The sequence below is a fragment of the Bombina bombina genome, chromosome 3, assembly GCF_027579735.1.
Source record: "Bombina bombina isolate aBomBom1 chromosome 3, aBomBom1.pri, whole genome shotgun sequence".
NCBI lineage: Eukaryota > Metazoa > Chordata > Amphibia > Anura > Bombinatoridae > Bombina > Bombina bombina.
Window position 1 is genome coordinate 1120114088 of NC_069501.1, and position 18507 is coordinate 1120132594.

The following is an 18507-nucleotide window of genomic DNA, read 5'->3' on the forward strand; positions in this document are numbered from 1 at the left end:
CTGTAAAAAAAAAACATACAATACCCGCCCCCAACATTACAACCCACCACCCACATACCCCTAATCTAACCCAAGCCCCCCTTAAATAAACCTAACACTAAGCCCCTGAAGATCTCCCTACCTTGAGTCGTCTTCACCCAGCCGAGCCAAATTCTTCATCCAAGCGGAGCAAGAAGAGGTTCTCCATCCGGTAGAAGTCTTCATCCAAGCGGGGCAGAAGAGGTCTTCCATCCGATTGAAGTCTTCATCCAAGCGGGATCTTCTATCGTCATCCATCTGGAGTGGAGCGGCAGGATCCTGAAGACCTCTGACGCGGAACATCCATCCTGGCCGACGACTGAACGACGAATGACGGTTCCTTTAAATGACGTCATCCAAGATGGCGTCCCTCGAATTCCGATTGGCTGATAGGATTCTATCAGCCAATCGGAATTAAGGTAGGAATATTCTGATTGGCTGATGGAATCAGCCAATCAGAATCAAGTTCAATCCGATTGGTTGATTCCTACCTTAATTCCGATTGGCTGATAGAATCCTATCAGCCAATCGGAATTCGAGGGACGCCATCTTGGATGACGTCATTTAAAGGAACCGTCATTCGGCTAGTAGGCGTCGGGAGAAGAGGATGTTCCGCGTCGGGATGGAAGATGATGGCTCCCGAAGAAAGAAGATTGAAGATGCCGTTGATAGAAGACTTCATCCGGATCATGGACCTCTTCAGCTCCCGCTTGGATGAAGACTTCAGCCGGATCATGGACCTCTTCAGCTCCCGCTTGGATGATGACTTCAGCCGGATCATGGACCTCTTCAGCCCCCCGCTTGGGCTTGGATCAGGACATCGGAGGAGCTCTTCTGGATCGATCGGTGAACCTGGTATGGTGAAGATAAGGTAGGAAGATCTTCAGGGGCATAGTGTTAGGTTTATTTAAGGGGGGTTTGGGTTAGATTAGGGTTATGTGGGTGGTGGGTTGTAATGTTGGGGGGGAGGGGTATTGTATGTTTTTTTTACAGGCAAAAGAGCTGAACTTCTTGGGGCATGCCCCGCAAAGGGCCCTGTTCAGGGCTGTAAGGTAAAAGAGCTTTGAACTTTAGTAATTTAGAATAGGGTAGGGCATTTTTTTATTTTGGGGGGCTTTGTTATTTTATTAGGGGGCTTAGAGTAGGTGTAATTAGTTTAAAATTAGGGGCTTAGAGTAGGTGTAATTAGTTTAAAATTGTTGTAATATTTTTCTTATGTTTGTAAATATTTTTTTATTTTTTGTAACTTAGTTCTTTTTTATTTTTTGTACTTTAGTTTATTTCATTGTAGTTATTTGTAGGTAGTGTATTTAATTTATTTATTGATAGTGTAGTGTTAGGTTTAATTGTAGATAATTATAGGTATTTTATTTAATTAATTTATTGATAGTGTAGTGTTAGGTTTAATTGTAACTTAGGTTAGGATTTATTTTACAGGTAATTTTGTAATTATTTTAACTATTTTAGCTATTAAATAGTTCTTAACTATTTAATAGCTATTGTACCTGGTTAAAATAAATACAAAGTTACCTGTAAAATAAATATTAATCCTAAAATAGCTATAATATAATTATAATTTATATTGTAGCTATATTAGAATTTATTTTACAGGTAAGTATTTATCTTTAAATAGGAATAATTTATTTAATAAGAGTTAATTAATTTTGTTAGATTAAAATTATATTTAACTTAGGGGGGTGTTAGTGTTAGGGCTAGACTTAGCTTTAGGGGTTAATACATTTATTAGAATAGCGGTGAGCTCCAGTCGGCAGATTAGGGGTTAATAATTGAAGTTAGGTGTCGGCGATGTTAGGGAGGGCAGATTAGGGGTTAATACTATTTATTATAGGGTTAGTGAGGCGGATTAGGGGTTAATAACTTTATTATGATAGCGGTGCGGTCCGGTCGGCAGATTAGGGGTTAATAAGTGTAGGCAGGTGGAGGCGACGTTGTGGGGGGCAGATTAGGGGTTAATAAATATAATATAGGGGTCGGCGGTGTGAGAGGCAGCAGATTAGGGGTACATAAGGATAATGTAAGTAGCGGCGGTTTACGGAGCGGCAGATTAGGGGTTAAAAATAATATGCAGGGGTCAGCGATAGCGGGGGCGGCAGATTAGGGGTTAATAAGTGTAAGGCTAGGGGTGTTTAGACTCGGGGTACATGTTAGGGTGTTAGGTGCAGACGTAGGAAGTGTTTCCGCATAGCAAACAATGGGGCTGCGTTAGGAGCTGAACGCGGCTTTTTTGCAGGTGTTAGGTTTTTTTTCAGCTCAAACAGCTCCATTGTTTCCTATGGGGGAATCGTGCACAAGCACGTTTTTGAGGCTGGCCGCGTCCGTAAGCAACTCTGGTATCGAGAGTTGAAGCTGCGTTAAATATGCTCTACGCTCCTTTTTTGGAGCCTAACGCAGCCTTTATGTGGACTCTCAATACCAGAGTTATTTTTATGGTGCGGCCAGAAAAAAGCCGGCGTTAGCTACGCGGGTCCTTACCGACAAAACTCTAGCCGATAATAAGCAGGAATGTAAGCTTAGCAGCCTTTCCGATTTTGGCTTAGCACCTGGGCAGCGCTTTCTGATCGGTGGCTACGTTTAGGGCAGCAAGACTTGGTCTTAGGAATGCACCTCTATCTAAAGGGGACATTGGAAACTAAACTAAGTCTTGCAACCTTAACAGTTGTCTCATAAATATCCCTGATATGACTTTTCTGGTGGATGCATTGAAGTATAAGTGAATAAAGAGCAAGTGAGGAATCAGATAAATAAAAGGAGCAGAAATAAGGAGATAACATATACAAATACAAGCTACATAATTAACATGACTCCTGTAAATGAGGGATAAATGATATATTCTAACACTATTATAAAGGTACCATAATCACAGTTAAAACAGCACTCACCAATGTGCATATCTACAACATGAATTTAATTATTTAGAGTGTCTCCAATTTTATATTGTATATGTTAATTATAACAAAATAAAGCTAAGCATGTAAAGTCCAATATTTAATTATATAACACATTCTTTGAATTGTCCCCTCTCTCTCTATCAATGTATCTATCTATGTATCTAAGTATCTACCTATCTATCTATCATCTATCTATCTATCTGTTTAAATTAATTTAATTAATTAACAAATATATCTTTTGATTATACTGTTCATTTTTAGACCTACAGCAATGAAATATTTACTCCTGATGGAAAACATGTTATTTGGGACAACAAAAGAGGCTTCAGAATTCCAAAACCTACATACAAATTTATAGATTTATTGATTTGCGAGGCCACTGTTAATGGACGTGTGCACAGTACCAAATATTTAACAAACAGACAATGTAAGTAATATGAATGCCGGGAACTGTACAACAATGACCACATCATAATTCCCTACTCAACATTTCTGTATCACTATTTGCAGCCAGTGCGATCCATAAGGTGCAGCTAAGTGTTCCGAGCTCTGTCCGCCTGCTGAAGGGAACTGCGTTTTCTATTAACTGTACGGTTACCACAGATCTTAATGCAAGAGCTGAAATAAATTGGAAATATCCTAGACAGGTAAATAATCACTGGTTTTGTCATTGTTTAGCTGGCATGTTACGTATTAAATTTCAGAGCCTGATATATGAAGATAGACAATGCTATTTTGCGGAATAATTCCTGAATTATTTTACATTGAAAAGGGACTTATTTCTCATCTTCCATTTCCACACTTTTATTTTTCAAGACCCTTCCTTCCTCCGCTCAGTCTGCTTGCCTTATTTCTTTCTTCTCATCTCTTACTTGTCTCCTTATTATTCTCTTTTTGTAAGTATTTCCAAAACAAGTTTTCTCCCTTGTCATAACCCATTCTGAACACACATTCCTTCTTTATTTCTTTTATCCCTTCATCTACCTATGTCTACCTTTTTTTCCTTCCTCCCTCCCTTGCTCTCTTCATTCATTCCTTCCTCATTCCCACTCTCCCTTCCTTAATTCTTTCCTCCCTTCCTCTCTTCCTTCCTTCCTTCCTCCCTCCCTCCCTTTCTTTCTTTCTTTCTTTCTTTCTTTTTTTCTTCCTTCTTCTCCTCTCTTACATGCCAACTTCTTTCAGTCATTCCTTCCTCACTCCCTTTTCCTTCTTTCCTCCCTCCCTCTCTTCCTTCCTCCCTCCCTCCCTCCTTCCTTCCTTCCTTCCTTCCTCCCTCCCTCCCTTCATTATCATTCCTCCATATCAACCCCATACCTTCCTTATTCCCTCTATCTTGTCTTCCTTTTTACTTCATTCATTTCCCTTTCCTTTTGCCCATTTCTCCCTACCTTCCATTCTTGTTCCCTTAATTCCTTTCTCCTTCTACCCCTCATATTTAAAGGAACATTAAACCCCAAATTTTTATTTCATTATTCAGATAGAGAATACAATTTTAAACAACATTCCAATTTACTTCTATTATTTAATTTGCTTCATTCTTTAGATATCTTTTTTTGAAGAAATAGCAATTCCTATGGGTTAGCCAATCACACAAGGCATCTATGTGCAGCCACCGATCAGCAGCTTTTAAGCCTATCTAGATATACTTTTCAGCAAAGGATATCAAGAGAAGGAAGCAAATTAGATAATATAAGTAAATTAGAAAGTTGTTTAAAATTGCATTCTCTTTCTAAATCATGAAAGAAAAAAATGTCTCTTTAAATTCTCCCTTATCATCATTTATTTCTTCTCTACATAACTCCATCCCACCTTCTCTTCCTATTTCCTTCCCATGCTTCCCATTTTCATTTATCATTGCTTATCTTCTGTTCTCTCTTCATTCCTTTCTTTGCTTGCTAAGTTTCAGATAGAGCGTGCAATTTTAAGCAACTTTCTAATTTACTTCTGTTATCAATTTTTCTTCGTTCTCTTGCTATCTTTATTTGAAAAAGAAGGCATCTAAGCTAAGAAGCCAGACAGTTTTTGGTTCAGTTCAGAACACTGGACAGCACTTGTTTATTGGTGCTGTCCAATCAGCAAGGACAACCAGTTTGTGAACAAAAATGGCCCGACTTCTAAACTTACATTCTTGCTTTTCAAATAAAGATATCAAGGGAATAAAGAAAAATTAATAATAGGAGTAAATTAGAAAGTTGCTTAAAATTGCATCCGCTACCTGAATCATCAAAGAAAAAAATTGGGTTCAGTGTCCCTTAAAGTACTTTTTTAAATTTTGAAAAAAAAATGTATAAAAAATATATAAATTAAATAAAATAGAAAATGGAATAATATAGCTATATAACTAAATAATATATAAATATAGTAAAAGTATACTCTGGGGAATAGAAACTTTGAAACAATAGATAAATCATGTTTCCACTCTTACTGACAGCATGCCCCAGTTTCTTAGTGTTCTGAATCCTGAATAGCAATAACGTAACAGAAAAAAAATCATATTTTTTATGGGACCAATAGTGGGACTATTGCTTTAAACCACAAAACAGAAAATTTTAAATATTTGGAATACAATTCTCAGGGCTGTCGTTGATGATGAAGTTAATGACCAAATAAATAAAATGCAAACAAATTACATTATATATATATATATATTTTTGCAATTTTAGGGTAAAATATTTAGATGCACAAACTTGTTTGTTTACAATATTTGGGCCTGTTTTAGTTAGAGGATAGAAATTTATTACGCTAGAACAGACAGACCTGTTTTCTAACAAAACAAGTCTTTCACTAAGCAATTTTTCTCAGTACATTTATTTTGTAGTTGGCAGACAGAAAGTCTAATTATCCAATGTGTGCAGAAGAGTTGCTATAATCCACTTAGTGAGTACCTCATCACTGACGTTATTTAGTTATTCATTGTTTTTATAGCTAATTTTTAGCCCAATAAAAGGGGAAACATTAAAGGGACATTAAACCCAAAAAAATTCTTTCATGATTCAGATAGAAAATACAATTTTAAACAACATTCCAATTTACTTCTATTATCTAATTTGCTTCATTCTTTAGATATCTTTTGTTAAAGAAATAGCAATGCACATGGGTGAGCCAATCACATGAAGCATCTATATGCAGCCACCAATCAGAAGCTACTGAGCCTATCTAGATATGCTTTTCAGGAAAGAATATCAAGAGAATGAAGCAAATTAGATAATAAAAGTAAATTAGAAAGTTGTTTAAAATGGTATTCTCCATCTGAATCATGAAAGAAAAATTTTGGGTTTAATGTCCCTTTAAAATTAATATTTTGCTACGAGTAAAATAAAATCTATAAAATCTAATGCTAACTGAAAAACATAATTTATGTAAGAACTTACCTGATAAATTCATTTCTTTCATATTAGCAAGAGTCCATGAGCTAGTGACTTATGGGATATACATTCCTACCAGGAGGGGCAAAGTTTCCCAAACCTCAAAATACCTATAAATACACCCCTCACCACACCCACAAATCAGTTTAACGCATAGCCAAGAAGTGGGGTGATAAGACAAAAGTGCGAAAGCATAAAAAAATAAATACAAAAAAATCATAACCACCACAAAAAGGGTGGGCCTCATGGACTCTTGCTAATATGAAAGAAATGAATTTATCAGGTAAGTTCTTACATAAATTATGTTTTCTTTCATGTAATTAGCAAGAGTCCATGAGCTAGTGACGTATGGGATAATGACTACCCAAGATGTGGATCTTCCACGCAAGAGTCACTAGAGAGGGAGGGATAAAATAAAGACAGCCAATTCCGCTGAAAATAATCCACACCCAAAATAAAGTTTAAATCTTATAATGAAAAAAACTGAAATTATAAGTAGAAGAATCAAACTGAAATAGCTGCCTGAAGTACTTTTCTACCAAAAACTCCTTCAGAAGAAGAAAACACATCAAAATGGTAGAATTTAGTAAAAGTATGCAAAGAAGACCAAGTTGCTGCTTTACAAATCTGATCAACCGAAGCTTCATTCCTAAAAGCACAGGAAGTAGAAACTGACCTAGTAGAATGAGCTGTAATCCTTTGAGACGGAGTTTTACCCGACGCGACATAAGCATGATGAATTAAAGATTTCAACCAAGATGCCAAAGAAATGGCAGAGGCCTTCTGACTTTTCCTAGAACCGGAAAAGATAACAAATAGACTAGAAGTCTTTCGGAAATTCTTAGTAGCTTCAACATAATATTTCAAAGCTCTAACTACATCCAAAGAATGCAATGATCTCTCCTTAGAATTCTTAGGATTAGGACACAATGAAGGAACCACAATTTCTCTACTAATGTTGTTAGAATTCACAACCTTAGGTAAAAATTTAAAAGAAGTTCGCAACACCGCCTTATCCTGATGAAAAATCAGAAAAGGAGACTCACAAGAAAGAGCAGATAATTCAGAAACTCTTCTAGCAGAAGAGATGGCCAAAAGAAACAAAACTTTCCAAGAAAGTAATTTAATGTCCAGTGAATGCATAGGTTCAAACGGAGGAGCTTGAAGAGCACCCAGAACCAAATTCAAACTCCAAGGAGGAGAAATTGACTTAATAACAGGTTTTATATGAACCAAAGCTTGTACAAAACAATGAATATCAGGAAGTATAGCAATCTTTCTGTGAAAAAGAACAGAAAGAGCAGAGATTTGTCCTTTCAAGGAACTTGCAGACAAACCTTTATCCAAACCATCCTGAAGAAACTGTAAAATTCTTGGAATTCTAAAAGAATGCCAGGAAAATTGATGAGAAAGACACCAAGAAATGTAAGTCTTCCAAACTCGATAATATATCTTCCTAGATACAGATTTACGAGCCTGTAACATAGTATTAATCACAGAGTCAGAGAAACCTCTTTGACTAAGAATCAAGCGTTCAATCTCCATACCTTCAAATTTAAGGATTTGAGATCCTGATGGAAAAAAGGACCTTGTGACAGAAGGAAGAGTCCACGGTTGGCAAGAGGCCATCCGGACAAGATCCGCATACCAAAACCTGTGAGGCCATGCTGGAGCCACCAGCAGAACAAACGAGCATTCCTTCAGAATCTTGGAGATTACTCTTGGAAGAAGAACTAGAGGCGGAATGATATAGGCAGGATGATACTTCCAAGGAAGTGTCAATGCATCCACTGCTTCCGCCTGAGGATCCCTGGATCTGGACAGATACCTGGGAACTTTCTTGTTTAGATGAGAAGCCATCAGATCTATTTCTGGAAGTCCCCACATTTGAACAATCTGAAGAAATACCTCTGGGTGAAGAGACCATTCGCCCGGATGTAACGTTTGGCAACTGAGATAATCCGCTTCCCAATTGTCTATACCTGGGATATGAACCGCAGAAATTAGACAGGAGCTGGATTCCGCCCATACCAGTATTCAAGATACTTCTTTCATAGCCAGAGGACTGTGAGTCCCTCCTTGATGATTGATATATGCCACAGTTGTGACATTGTCTGTCTGAAAACAAATTAACGATTCTCTCTTTAGAAGAGGCCATGACTGAAGAGCTCTGAAAATTGCACGGAGTTCCAAAATATTGATTGGTAATCTCACCTCCTGAGATTCCCAAACCCCTTGTGCTGTCAGAGACCCCCAAACAGCTCCCCAACCTGTCAGACTTGCATCTGTTGAAATCACAGTCCAGGTCGGAAGAACAAAAGAAGCCCCCTGAACTAAACAATGGTGATCTGTCCACCACGTCAGAGAGTGTTGTACAATCGGTTTTAAAGATATCAATTGAGATATCTTTGTGTAATCCCTGCACCACTGGTTCAGCATACAGAGCTGAAGAGGTCGCATGTGAAAACGAGCAAAGGGGATTGCGTCCGATGCAGCAGTCATAAGACCTAGAATTTCCATGCATAAGGCTACCGAAGGGAATGATTGAGACTGAAGGTTTTGACAAGCTGAAATCAATTTTAGACGTCTCTTGTCTGTCAGAGACAGAGTCATGGACACTGAATCTATCTGGAAACCTAAAAAGGTTACCCTTGTCTGAGGAATCAATGAACTTTTCGGTAAATTGATCCTCCAACCATGATCTCAAAGAAACAATACAAGTCGATTCGTATGAGATTCTGCTAAATGTGAAGACTGAGCAAGTACCAAGATATCGTCCTAATAAGGAAATACCACAATACCCTGTTCTCTGATTACAGACAGAAGGGCACCGAGAACCTTTGTAAAAATCCTTGGAGCTGTTGCTAGGTCAAACGGCAGAGCCACAAACTGGTAATGCTTGTCTAGGAAAGAGAATCTCAGAAACTGAAAGTTTTATGCATCCTGTAAATATATTGTGGACATATAATGCCCTTGCTGAACAAAAGGCAGGATAGTCCTTATAGTTACCATTTTGAATGTTGGTATCCTTACATAACGATTCAATATTTTTAAATCCAGAACTGGTCTGAAGGAATTCTCCTTCTTTGGTACAATGAAGAGATTTGAATAAAACCCCAGTCCCTGTTCCAGAACTGGAACTGGCATAATTACTCCAGCCAACTCTAGATCTGAAACACATTTCAGAAATGCTTGAGCCTTCACTGGATTTACTGGGACACGGGAAAGAAAAAAATCTTTTTGCAGGAGGCCTTATCTTGAAGCCAATTCTGTACCCTTCTGAAACAATGTTCTGAATCCAAAGATTGTGAATTGAATTGATCCAAATTTCTTTGAAAAATCTTAATCTGCCCCCTACCAGCTGGGCTGGAATGAGGGCTGCACCTTCATGTGGACTTTGGAGCTGGCTTTGGTTTTCTAAAGACTTGGATTTATTCCAGACTGGAGATGGTTTCCAAACTGATACCGCTCCTGTGGGTGAAGGATCAGGCTTTTGTTCCTTATTGTGACGAAAGGAACGAAATTGATTATTAGTCCTAAATTTACCTTTAGATTTTTTATCCTGTGGTAAAAAAGTTCCTTTCCCTCCAGTAACAGTTGTGAACCAAATAATTTATTACCCTGGAAAGAAAGGGAAAGCAAAGTTGACTTAGAAGACATATCAGCATTCCAAGTTTTAAGCCATAAAGCTCTTCTAGCTAAAATGGATAGAGACATATACCTGACACCAACCCTAATGATATCAAAGATGGCATCACAAATAAAGTTATTAGCATGTTGAAGAAGATTAACAATGCTATGAGAATTATGATCTGTTACTTGTTGCGCTAAAGCTTCTAACCAAAAAGTTGAAGCTGCAGCAACATCCGCTAAAGATATAGCAGGTCTAAGAAGATTACCTGAACATAAGTAAGCTTTTCTTAGAAAGGATTCAATTTTCCTATCTAAAGGATCCTTAAAGGAAGTACTATCTGCCGTAGGAATAGTAGTACGTTTAGCAAGAGTAGAGATAGCCCCATCAACCTTAGGGATTTTGTCCCAAAACTCTAATCTGTCAGATGGCACAGGATATAATTGCTTAAAACGTTTAGAAGGAGTAAATGAATTACCCAAATTATTCCATTCCCTGGAGATTACTTCAGAAATAGCATCAGGGATAGGAAAAACTTCTGGAATAACTACAGGAGATTTAAAAACCTTATTTAAACGTTTAGATTTAGTATCAAGAGGACCAGAATCCTCTATTTCTAATGCAATTAAGACTTCTTTAAGTAAAGAACGAATAAATTCCATTTTGAATAAATATGAAGATTTATCAGCATCAACCTCAGAAACAGAATCCTCTGAACCAGAGGAAACATTATCAGAATCAGAATGATGATGTTCATTTAAAAATTCATCTGAAAAATGAGAAGTTTTAAAAGACCTGAGGAATAACAGACATAGCCTTCTTAATGGATTTAGAAACAAAATCTCTTATGTTAACAGGAACACTCTGAGTATTAGATGTTGATGGAACAACAACAGGTAATGTAACATTACTAAAGGAAATATTATCTGCATTAACAAGTTTGTCATGACATTCATTACAAACAACAGCTGGAGGAACAGATACCACAAGTTTACAGCAAATACACTTAACTTTGGTAGATCCAGCACTAGGCAGCGATTTTCCAGAAGTATCTTCTGACTCAGGGTCAATCTGGGACATCTTGCAATATGTAATAGAAAAAACAACATATAAAGCAAAATTGATCAAATTCCTTAAATGACAGTTTCAGGAATGGGAAAAAATGCCAGTGAACAAGCTTCTAACAACCAGAAGCAATAAACAATGAGACTTAAATAATGTGGAGACAATAGTGACGCCCATATTTTTTAGCGCCAAAAAAGACGCCCACATTATTTGGCGCCTAAATGCTTTTGGCGCCAAAAATGACGCCACATCCGGAACGCCGACACTTTTGGCGCAAAAAAACGTCAAAAAATGACGCAACTTCCGGCGACACGTATGACGCCGGAAACAAAGAAAAAAAATTTGCGCCAAAAAAGTCTGCACCAAGAATGACGCAATAAAATGAAGCATTTTCAGCCCCCGCGAGCCTAACAGCCCACAGGGAAAAAGTCAAATTTTAAGGTAAGAAAAAAAAATTAATTTATTCATATGCATTATCCCAAATATGAAACTGACTGTCTGAAATAAGGAACGTTGAACATCCTGAATCAAGGCAAATAAATGTTTGAACACATATATTTAGAACTTTATATAAAAGTGCCCAACCATAGCTTAGAGTGTCACAGAAAATAAGACTTACTTACCCCAGGACACTCATCTACATGTAGTAGAAAGCCAAACCAGTACTGAAACAAGAATCAGTAGAGGTAATGGTATATATAAGAGTATATCGTCGATCTGAAAAGGGAGGTAAGAGATGAATCTCTACGACCGATAACAGAGAACCTATGAAATAGACCCCGTAGAAGGAGATCATTGAATTCAAATAGGCAATACTCTCTTCACATCCCTCTGACATTCACTGCACGCTGAGAGGAAAACCGGGCTCCAACCTGCTGCGGAGCGCATATCAACGTAGAATCTAGCACAAACTTACTTCACCACCTCCATAGGAGGCAAAGTTTGTAAAACTGATTTGTGGGTGTGGTGAGGGGTGTATTTATAGGCATTTTGAGGTTTGGGAAACTTTGCCCCTCCTGGTAGGAATGTATATCCCATACGTCACTAGCTCATGGACTCTTGCTAATTACATGAAAGAAAGCTAACTTCAGAAAATGCTTATTAGCGTAGTCTGTGTTCTTGTTTTATGCCATTTTCTAAAGCTAGAGAAGGGTAACATAAGGCTTAAAAGCCATAGCTAATATACAATTATTCATTGCAAAGGCCTTTTCCTGACATTTAATTATGCGATAATAGAAAAATGGAACTTATATGCCACAATACTTTCTAACTAAATGGCACATTTTGTATCTATTGTTCCAGTAAAATAGAGTTACTTTAGGGTTAGACTTGACTTAAATAAATTGACAGTGGGTGAACGGCTTACTTCTGTTCAGCCATACTTGTAATCCTCAATAATTTAATTGGACAATCCAGTTTTAATTGAAATATATATAAAAAATGTAGATATTCAAACTACAGGACCCCCGCATAGTAAATCTTTAAATTTCTTGCTTTTCATTTTATGTTTGCTTCATCTATATATTTGCAATCTATATTAAATCCATATTAGCACATATGGATTTAATATAGATTGGCTTCTGCATATTGAATTTTACATAACTAATATTTTCTTTATTAATGTTAATGTCTACATGTACTGTTCTCAACAAATTCAACTATGTAATGTGACCTATCGTTAGTAAATTCAAAATCTTTTGTTCTAGAAACATAATAAAATTGCTACTATAATGAGAGGACTTGATTTGAAAACCAAAACAATCATGGTCTCCAGTATACTATATATTCCTGAAATGAATTATATTGACAATGGGACATACATATGTAATGTGAGGAATGGTCCATCATCAAGATCAGTAAACACAATGGTTCGTGTCATTGGTAAGATCATTCAGAGCAATTGTTAAGCTGTGCCAAAACAGAAACAAATCTTTGACCTACACAATACAAGTTTTACACATGATTACTGTTTTTTTGGCATACTAGACTCACTTTTTGATAAATATGTATATGTATGTATTTAGTTACTTAATAGTTTTTTGTTTTATGCATATTAATATATATTATTGGAATAAGATAATCATTTATTAGGAATAAGGTTTGCAGAAGAATAGACACAACAGGTAGAACTAGTATACAGCTGATTATCCTAAGCATGTAAATATAGCTAAATCACAGTTAAAACATGACAGTTATTAGCCAGGTATGGTTTTATAGATATTTTTATTCTTTAACTACGTCACTAACAATTTTTATTGCTGTAAAGTAGTGTGTAATGAATATGTCATTTAATTTATGTAAAATGCATATATATTCATATATATATATATATATATATATATATATATATATATATACACACACACACACACACACAAAATACTCATATTTACTCATATTTCCATAATTTAATTTTGAAAAGAAAGCAATATTTAGTCACATGTCTTCTAAATTCATATGCTCATGGTAAATTGTATCAGAATAGTGTACATTCAGTAGCAATTCATATCTAGTTCAGCTTCAAAATATAGGCCCAGATCCCAAGTTGCCCACTAATGTGCGGTCCAACGATATTGCTTATCATGACCCGTGCTAGTGCGCCACTTGAAATCTGACACTGAGACATTAGCTACTTTTTAAGGAATCTATATATTTTGCAATATGTACTACATAGAAAATCTAAAATTTCTTGAAAAGAAAGTCAGCTACAGATAGATTTGTTGTAGAAAATAAACATTAAGTGCTCTATAATATAGTAATTGTATTTCCATGTTTTCTTTAGCTAAACCATTCATTAATGTTAAACCCAGAAAGAAAAGTGTTTTAGAAGTAATGGCTGGCCAGAAATCTTACCGAATCTCCATGAAAGTGAGAGCCTTCCCTTCACCAGAGGTCAGATGGTAAGTTCTTTTTTGTGTTGTGATGCTTGTTCCCAACTTAACAATACCCCTCAAGTACAGGGAATAAGGTGACTAAATAATTAGATGTATAATACTACACTTAGGAATTAGTATCCATAGGTAGACTTCCATTGTATAAATCAAATGACCTAATTCTATCTTGATTTTAACTCAGATATTTCTGTTCCAAAATCATTGTTATATGCATTTGAAAGGAAAAAACAAGCATGTTAATTAAATATTAAGACACTTGTACATTAAATACAAAATACATTTAAAGTTTTATTAATGTAAAGTATTGCTTATTTAATATATTTTATTTTTATGTTCTATGTTGCTTATTGTAAGATATTCCTTTGGATAAAACTAAATGTGGTAGAGATGTTTTCTAGATATGCACATTTAGCATTTTTATGGTAATTTTTAGAGCCATTATCTACTGGTTTCTTTTTTTTTTTTTTAAAGAATATGTAATGCCCAACCCTTTATTTATGCATTAAAGATGTATTTTTCAAACAAAAGGGAATACTTTTAATATTATTATTATTGGTTATTTGTAAAGCGTCAACAAATTCCTTAATGCTATAAACATAGGCGGTATACAAGGTAGCAATTATTGGGATCAAATGGGTAGAGGGCCCTTCCTAGAGTTACACTGTTGTAGTCAGCTCTTGTGAAGGTGATCTGCAAGCAGTTGGGCTCTTAGGCTTACATTCTAAGGAGGTACATGGCGGATAGGAATTGAGAAGAGGAACTGGTATAAGAAAGATTAGTGTAGGTTGTATGCATCCCTGAACAGAAGAGTCTTTATTAAGGGTCTTAAGGAAGAGGGTTTCACAAGATGGGAGCCAATCTGGAGAAGTCCTGTAAATGAGAATGTGAGGAGGTAACAAGAGAGGAGGAGAGCAGGAGGTCATGAGCGGAGCAAAGGGGACAGGAGGGAGAGTATCTGGAGACAAGGTAGGAGATATAGAGGGGAGCAGTGCAGTTGAGGGTTTTGTATGTCAGAGTGAGAATTTTGTGTTTTATCCTGGAGGCAAGAGGAAGCCAGTGAAGGGATTAACATAGAGGTGCAACAGATGAAGAACGACATGTAAGGAAGATGAGCCTAGCAGAGGCATTCATTATGGATTGTAAAGGAGCTAGACGGCAGCTTGGGAGACCAGAGAGGACGGAGTTGCAATTCTCTACTCTAGTTTGTGTTATAATTTTTGATCCACTGTTGCCCCTTTATTTTGAATGGGGCTTCACTATCATCAGCACTATCGTCCTGTGGTTGGACAGAACAAAAAAATGTTTAAGGACAAAAAATACAAAAACAGTTTTTAAATACATGATGGAAAAATCCTGAAGTTTCATGTCTACAAAGTGTTGTCTTCTTAGAGGAAAATAAAGACTATATTAGTGATTACATTTTGTTTACCTTTATCTAAAATGGGTATGTACTTTTTCATTGTGTGGTAGTCGTTCGTGTGGTTTACCTAAATTAACTATTGTAGTCAGTTCTTGGCAGTAATACATACAATTCTAAATTTAAATATGGAGCCTCTATACACCTTTGGTAAACAATGTTATCTATAGCTGATCTAAGGTTTTCTACTGTAAAACAAAGGTTACCGTGAGAAATCTAATTAGGAAGCAAATTTATAAAGGCTGATTACTGAACATTACATTTTTTGCTTTCAATTCCTAAAATAGAAAAAAGAAGACAATACCTTATCAAAGTTCATGGTCAGAGCATCTACAGATATTCCCCAGTGTTTTTTTACTTGATTTTAAAATGCAATCAGTGCATGAATTTATCGTTTTAATTCATGTAAACATATTGGTTTATTTCAATTCAGATAGCACCACTGTGCTGTGTTGCTTGATTTTAGAATGCAATTAATGCTTGGGTTTACCACATTAGTATGAAAGTACTGGTTTATTTTCATTAAGCCCTACAAAGCATTTAATGTGGCCCTAGATAAACTGGACATAAAAACATTTAACCAATAATGCTGTGCTTGATTTTGTAGGTAAACTAACCCTTTCATTTGGGTTCAGTTATGGGCAGACAACTTGGGGCTACAAAATATATGATTTTCTATGTAACTCTTTTTTAAAGCATATACACATTAATCTACTAATACATTTGCTCCTATGAGGAGCTTATTTTTTGTCAGGTAATCAAAAGTTATTCATATTTATCTAAAAACAGTTCTATAACCTCTTCAAATGGTTCAGTTAAAATAACTAAACCTAAATATTTGTCTGTGATCCACCGGAGAAATGGGGAAATTCTGACCTGCTTGTGGACTACCAATAGGGAAGCTCTTTTGGTTGTTATGATCCTTTCTTTATCTACAATCAATGAGCATAGGATTCAGATCTAGACAAAGTATTTTGTACTTAGAAATTGAGTCATCAATATTAATTGTTATAATGTAAAGTAATTACATTTTATCCAAAATAGTTTTCTTATTTATAACCTATCCAATGTTTCTTGATGACTGCACAATTTGTAAAAGGGATTTGGTACTTAATATCTATTATAGAAGAATATATTGGCAGGTTTGATGGGCCTTCAGTTTGTTATCTGCCATCATACTCACTGTTTCTAAGTTTCTTTATTTTAGTAAATGTTCCAGCTTTGTAATTTTGATCATTTAAACAATGGAGCTACATAACACATATTTTCAGACATTTGTTCTCTTTCCATTGCATAATAATAAAAAAAAAAACCATATTTTCATATATAATATGTAGCTAATCAACAGAACTAAAGTTACATAGACCTAAATTATGTTCATTCTCACCCTATTTCCTTTTATCAAAGACGTTGCTGGTAGAGTATTTGGGAATGGGTTTTAATTGTTGCCAAACAACTTCCAGGATTGAACTCATTATCCTTTTTTCTTCAACATGCACAAATGTATCATCTTTTCAAAATAATTACATATTCCCTTTGTTACACCATAGAACTTCTAAAGTTCCACTTCTCCCCTTTTCACTATTAATCCATGATGTCTCGCATCATAATTTAAGTAGTTACCCAGTTTCCTACCTCTTAGCAAAGACATTTATAGTAGAGTAGAATAGTTTATTTTTGCCTTTAAACCACTCCACTGACAAGCAACTGGCAGCCCTAAGCCCAATATCCTTTCTTCTACAACATGAAATAATGTCCTGTTTTTACCAAATAAGCACGCATTTTGTTTATTGCTTTATAGAATATATGTACTCCTTTTCACCATTAATTGATAAGCTCCCAAATACACAGGGTTCAAAATAAGGATTAAAAGTAAAGTTGCTACATATGTAGTTCATTAGTTCATTCAATTGCATTGTTTGCCTATTATGACCCACATATCTCTTCTGTTATTACTATCTTCTAGAATATATATACAGTATATATATATATATATATATATATATATATATATATATATATATATATATATATATATATATATATTACAGTAAAGCATTTTTAGTGTGTAAAACCTGTTATGCCAGCACTCTGTGATTTACCACAGCAATGAGGCAAAATTAGAACTTCTTAATGAACTCCCTTATATGTTTAAGTACTGTCCCTTGGGGTCGTGTTCTTTAAACTATATGTTCTGTAAATAGATCCAGCAAAATGTGTTTTTAAACTTTGATTCCAAACTTTATTTAGCTACAAGCATTTTCCCATGTAATACAGAGGTCAGATTAATAAAGGTTAGGAACTGGATTTGTGAAATAAAGATCATTATGTTTTCCACAAATATTCTGAATTCCATTCTCTAAAAATATCCTGAGTTATTTTTATATACTCAAAGAGAGCATAAGTTCAACCAGAAAAACAAAGAAAATGTAATGGTAATTATTTTATATTATAAATAATGTAACATGCTCAATTATCCTCCATAGTAAACATTTTACTAATAGTAACAATTGGACAGGAGTTACACATGAAGAGTAGTAGTATCTAAGCATATTAACCAATCAATAGGTGTCCTGATTTTGTCCACGTTATCTAATCATTTTTCTTGGTATAATGACATGTAGTCAGTTTTCTAGGATGTGTTAGTCAATGGAGTCTGGAATATACGAGAAAATGTTCTTATGTGCTAGAGCATTTTATTAGTAAAGAGAACTAAGGTTTTAACCCCCTTTTTATTGGCACTCCCAGTTTAGTGTATACACATAGAAATGGCAGATAGGGCTCCATTTATGAAGCTGCAAATGCAATTTTGAAGCCATTGCATAGCAGGCTTACTCATGCAGCCACTGCTTTCTAACCTCTACACCACCACTAAGATGGCACAGTTAAATCACACAGGACTGAGCCACATTGGTGATTGACAACCCCTGCTCTTGAATGATTGGTTGCACAAGAGTATGATAGGTTGCACAAGAGCAGGGGGCAGGTCTGCATGAGCGTTTACTAATACAATGATAATGACGTGGACAGTGGATGCTGCCTTGCTCCTAAAAAACATGGGTGGGCAGACCCGCCTAGGAACCTTGTGTGTCTGCATACTAATAAATGGGGGGGGGGGCTATGTCAAATTTAGTTGCATATGCACATCTGATGCCAATTCTGTTGAATTTCAAGTTGCCTTTATACAAAAATTACAACAAAAACATGA

The 18507-nt window shown here is 35.7% G+C and overlaps 1 protein-coding gene across 1 annotated transcript in view; it reads left to right on the forward strand.

Moving 5' to 3' along the window:
* FLT1 (fms related receptor tyrosine kinase 1) overlaps nucleotides 1-18507 on the forward strand; it is a 121218-nt gene that overhangs the window by 66029 nt on the left and 36682 nt on the right. The window contains exons 5-8 of the mRNA XM_053708483.1: nucleotides 3189-3354; nucleotides 3438-3574; nucleotides 12695-12869; nucleotides 13771-13888. Of these exons, the coding sequence (XP_053564458.1) occupies nucleotides 3189-3354; nucleotides 3438-3574; nucleotides 12695-12869; nucleotides 13771-13888 (596 nt within the window). The remainder of the gene's footprint in view (nucleotides 1-3188; nucleotides 3355-3437; nucleotides 3575-12694; nucleotides 12870-13770; nucleotides 13889-18507) is intronic.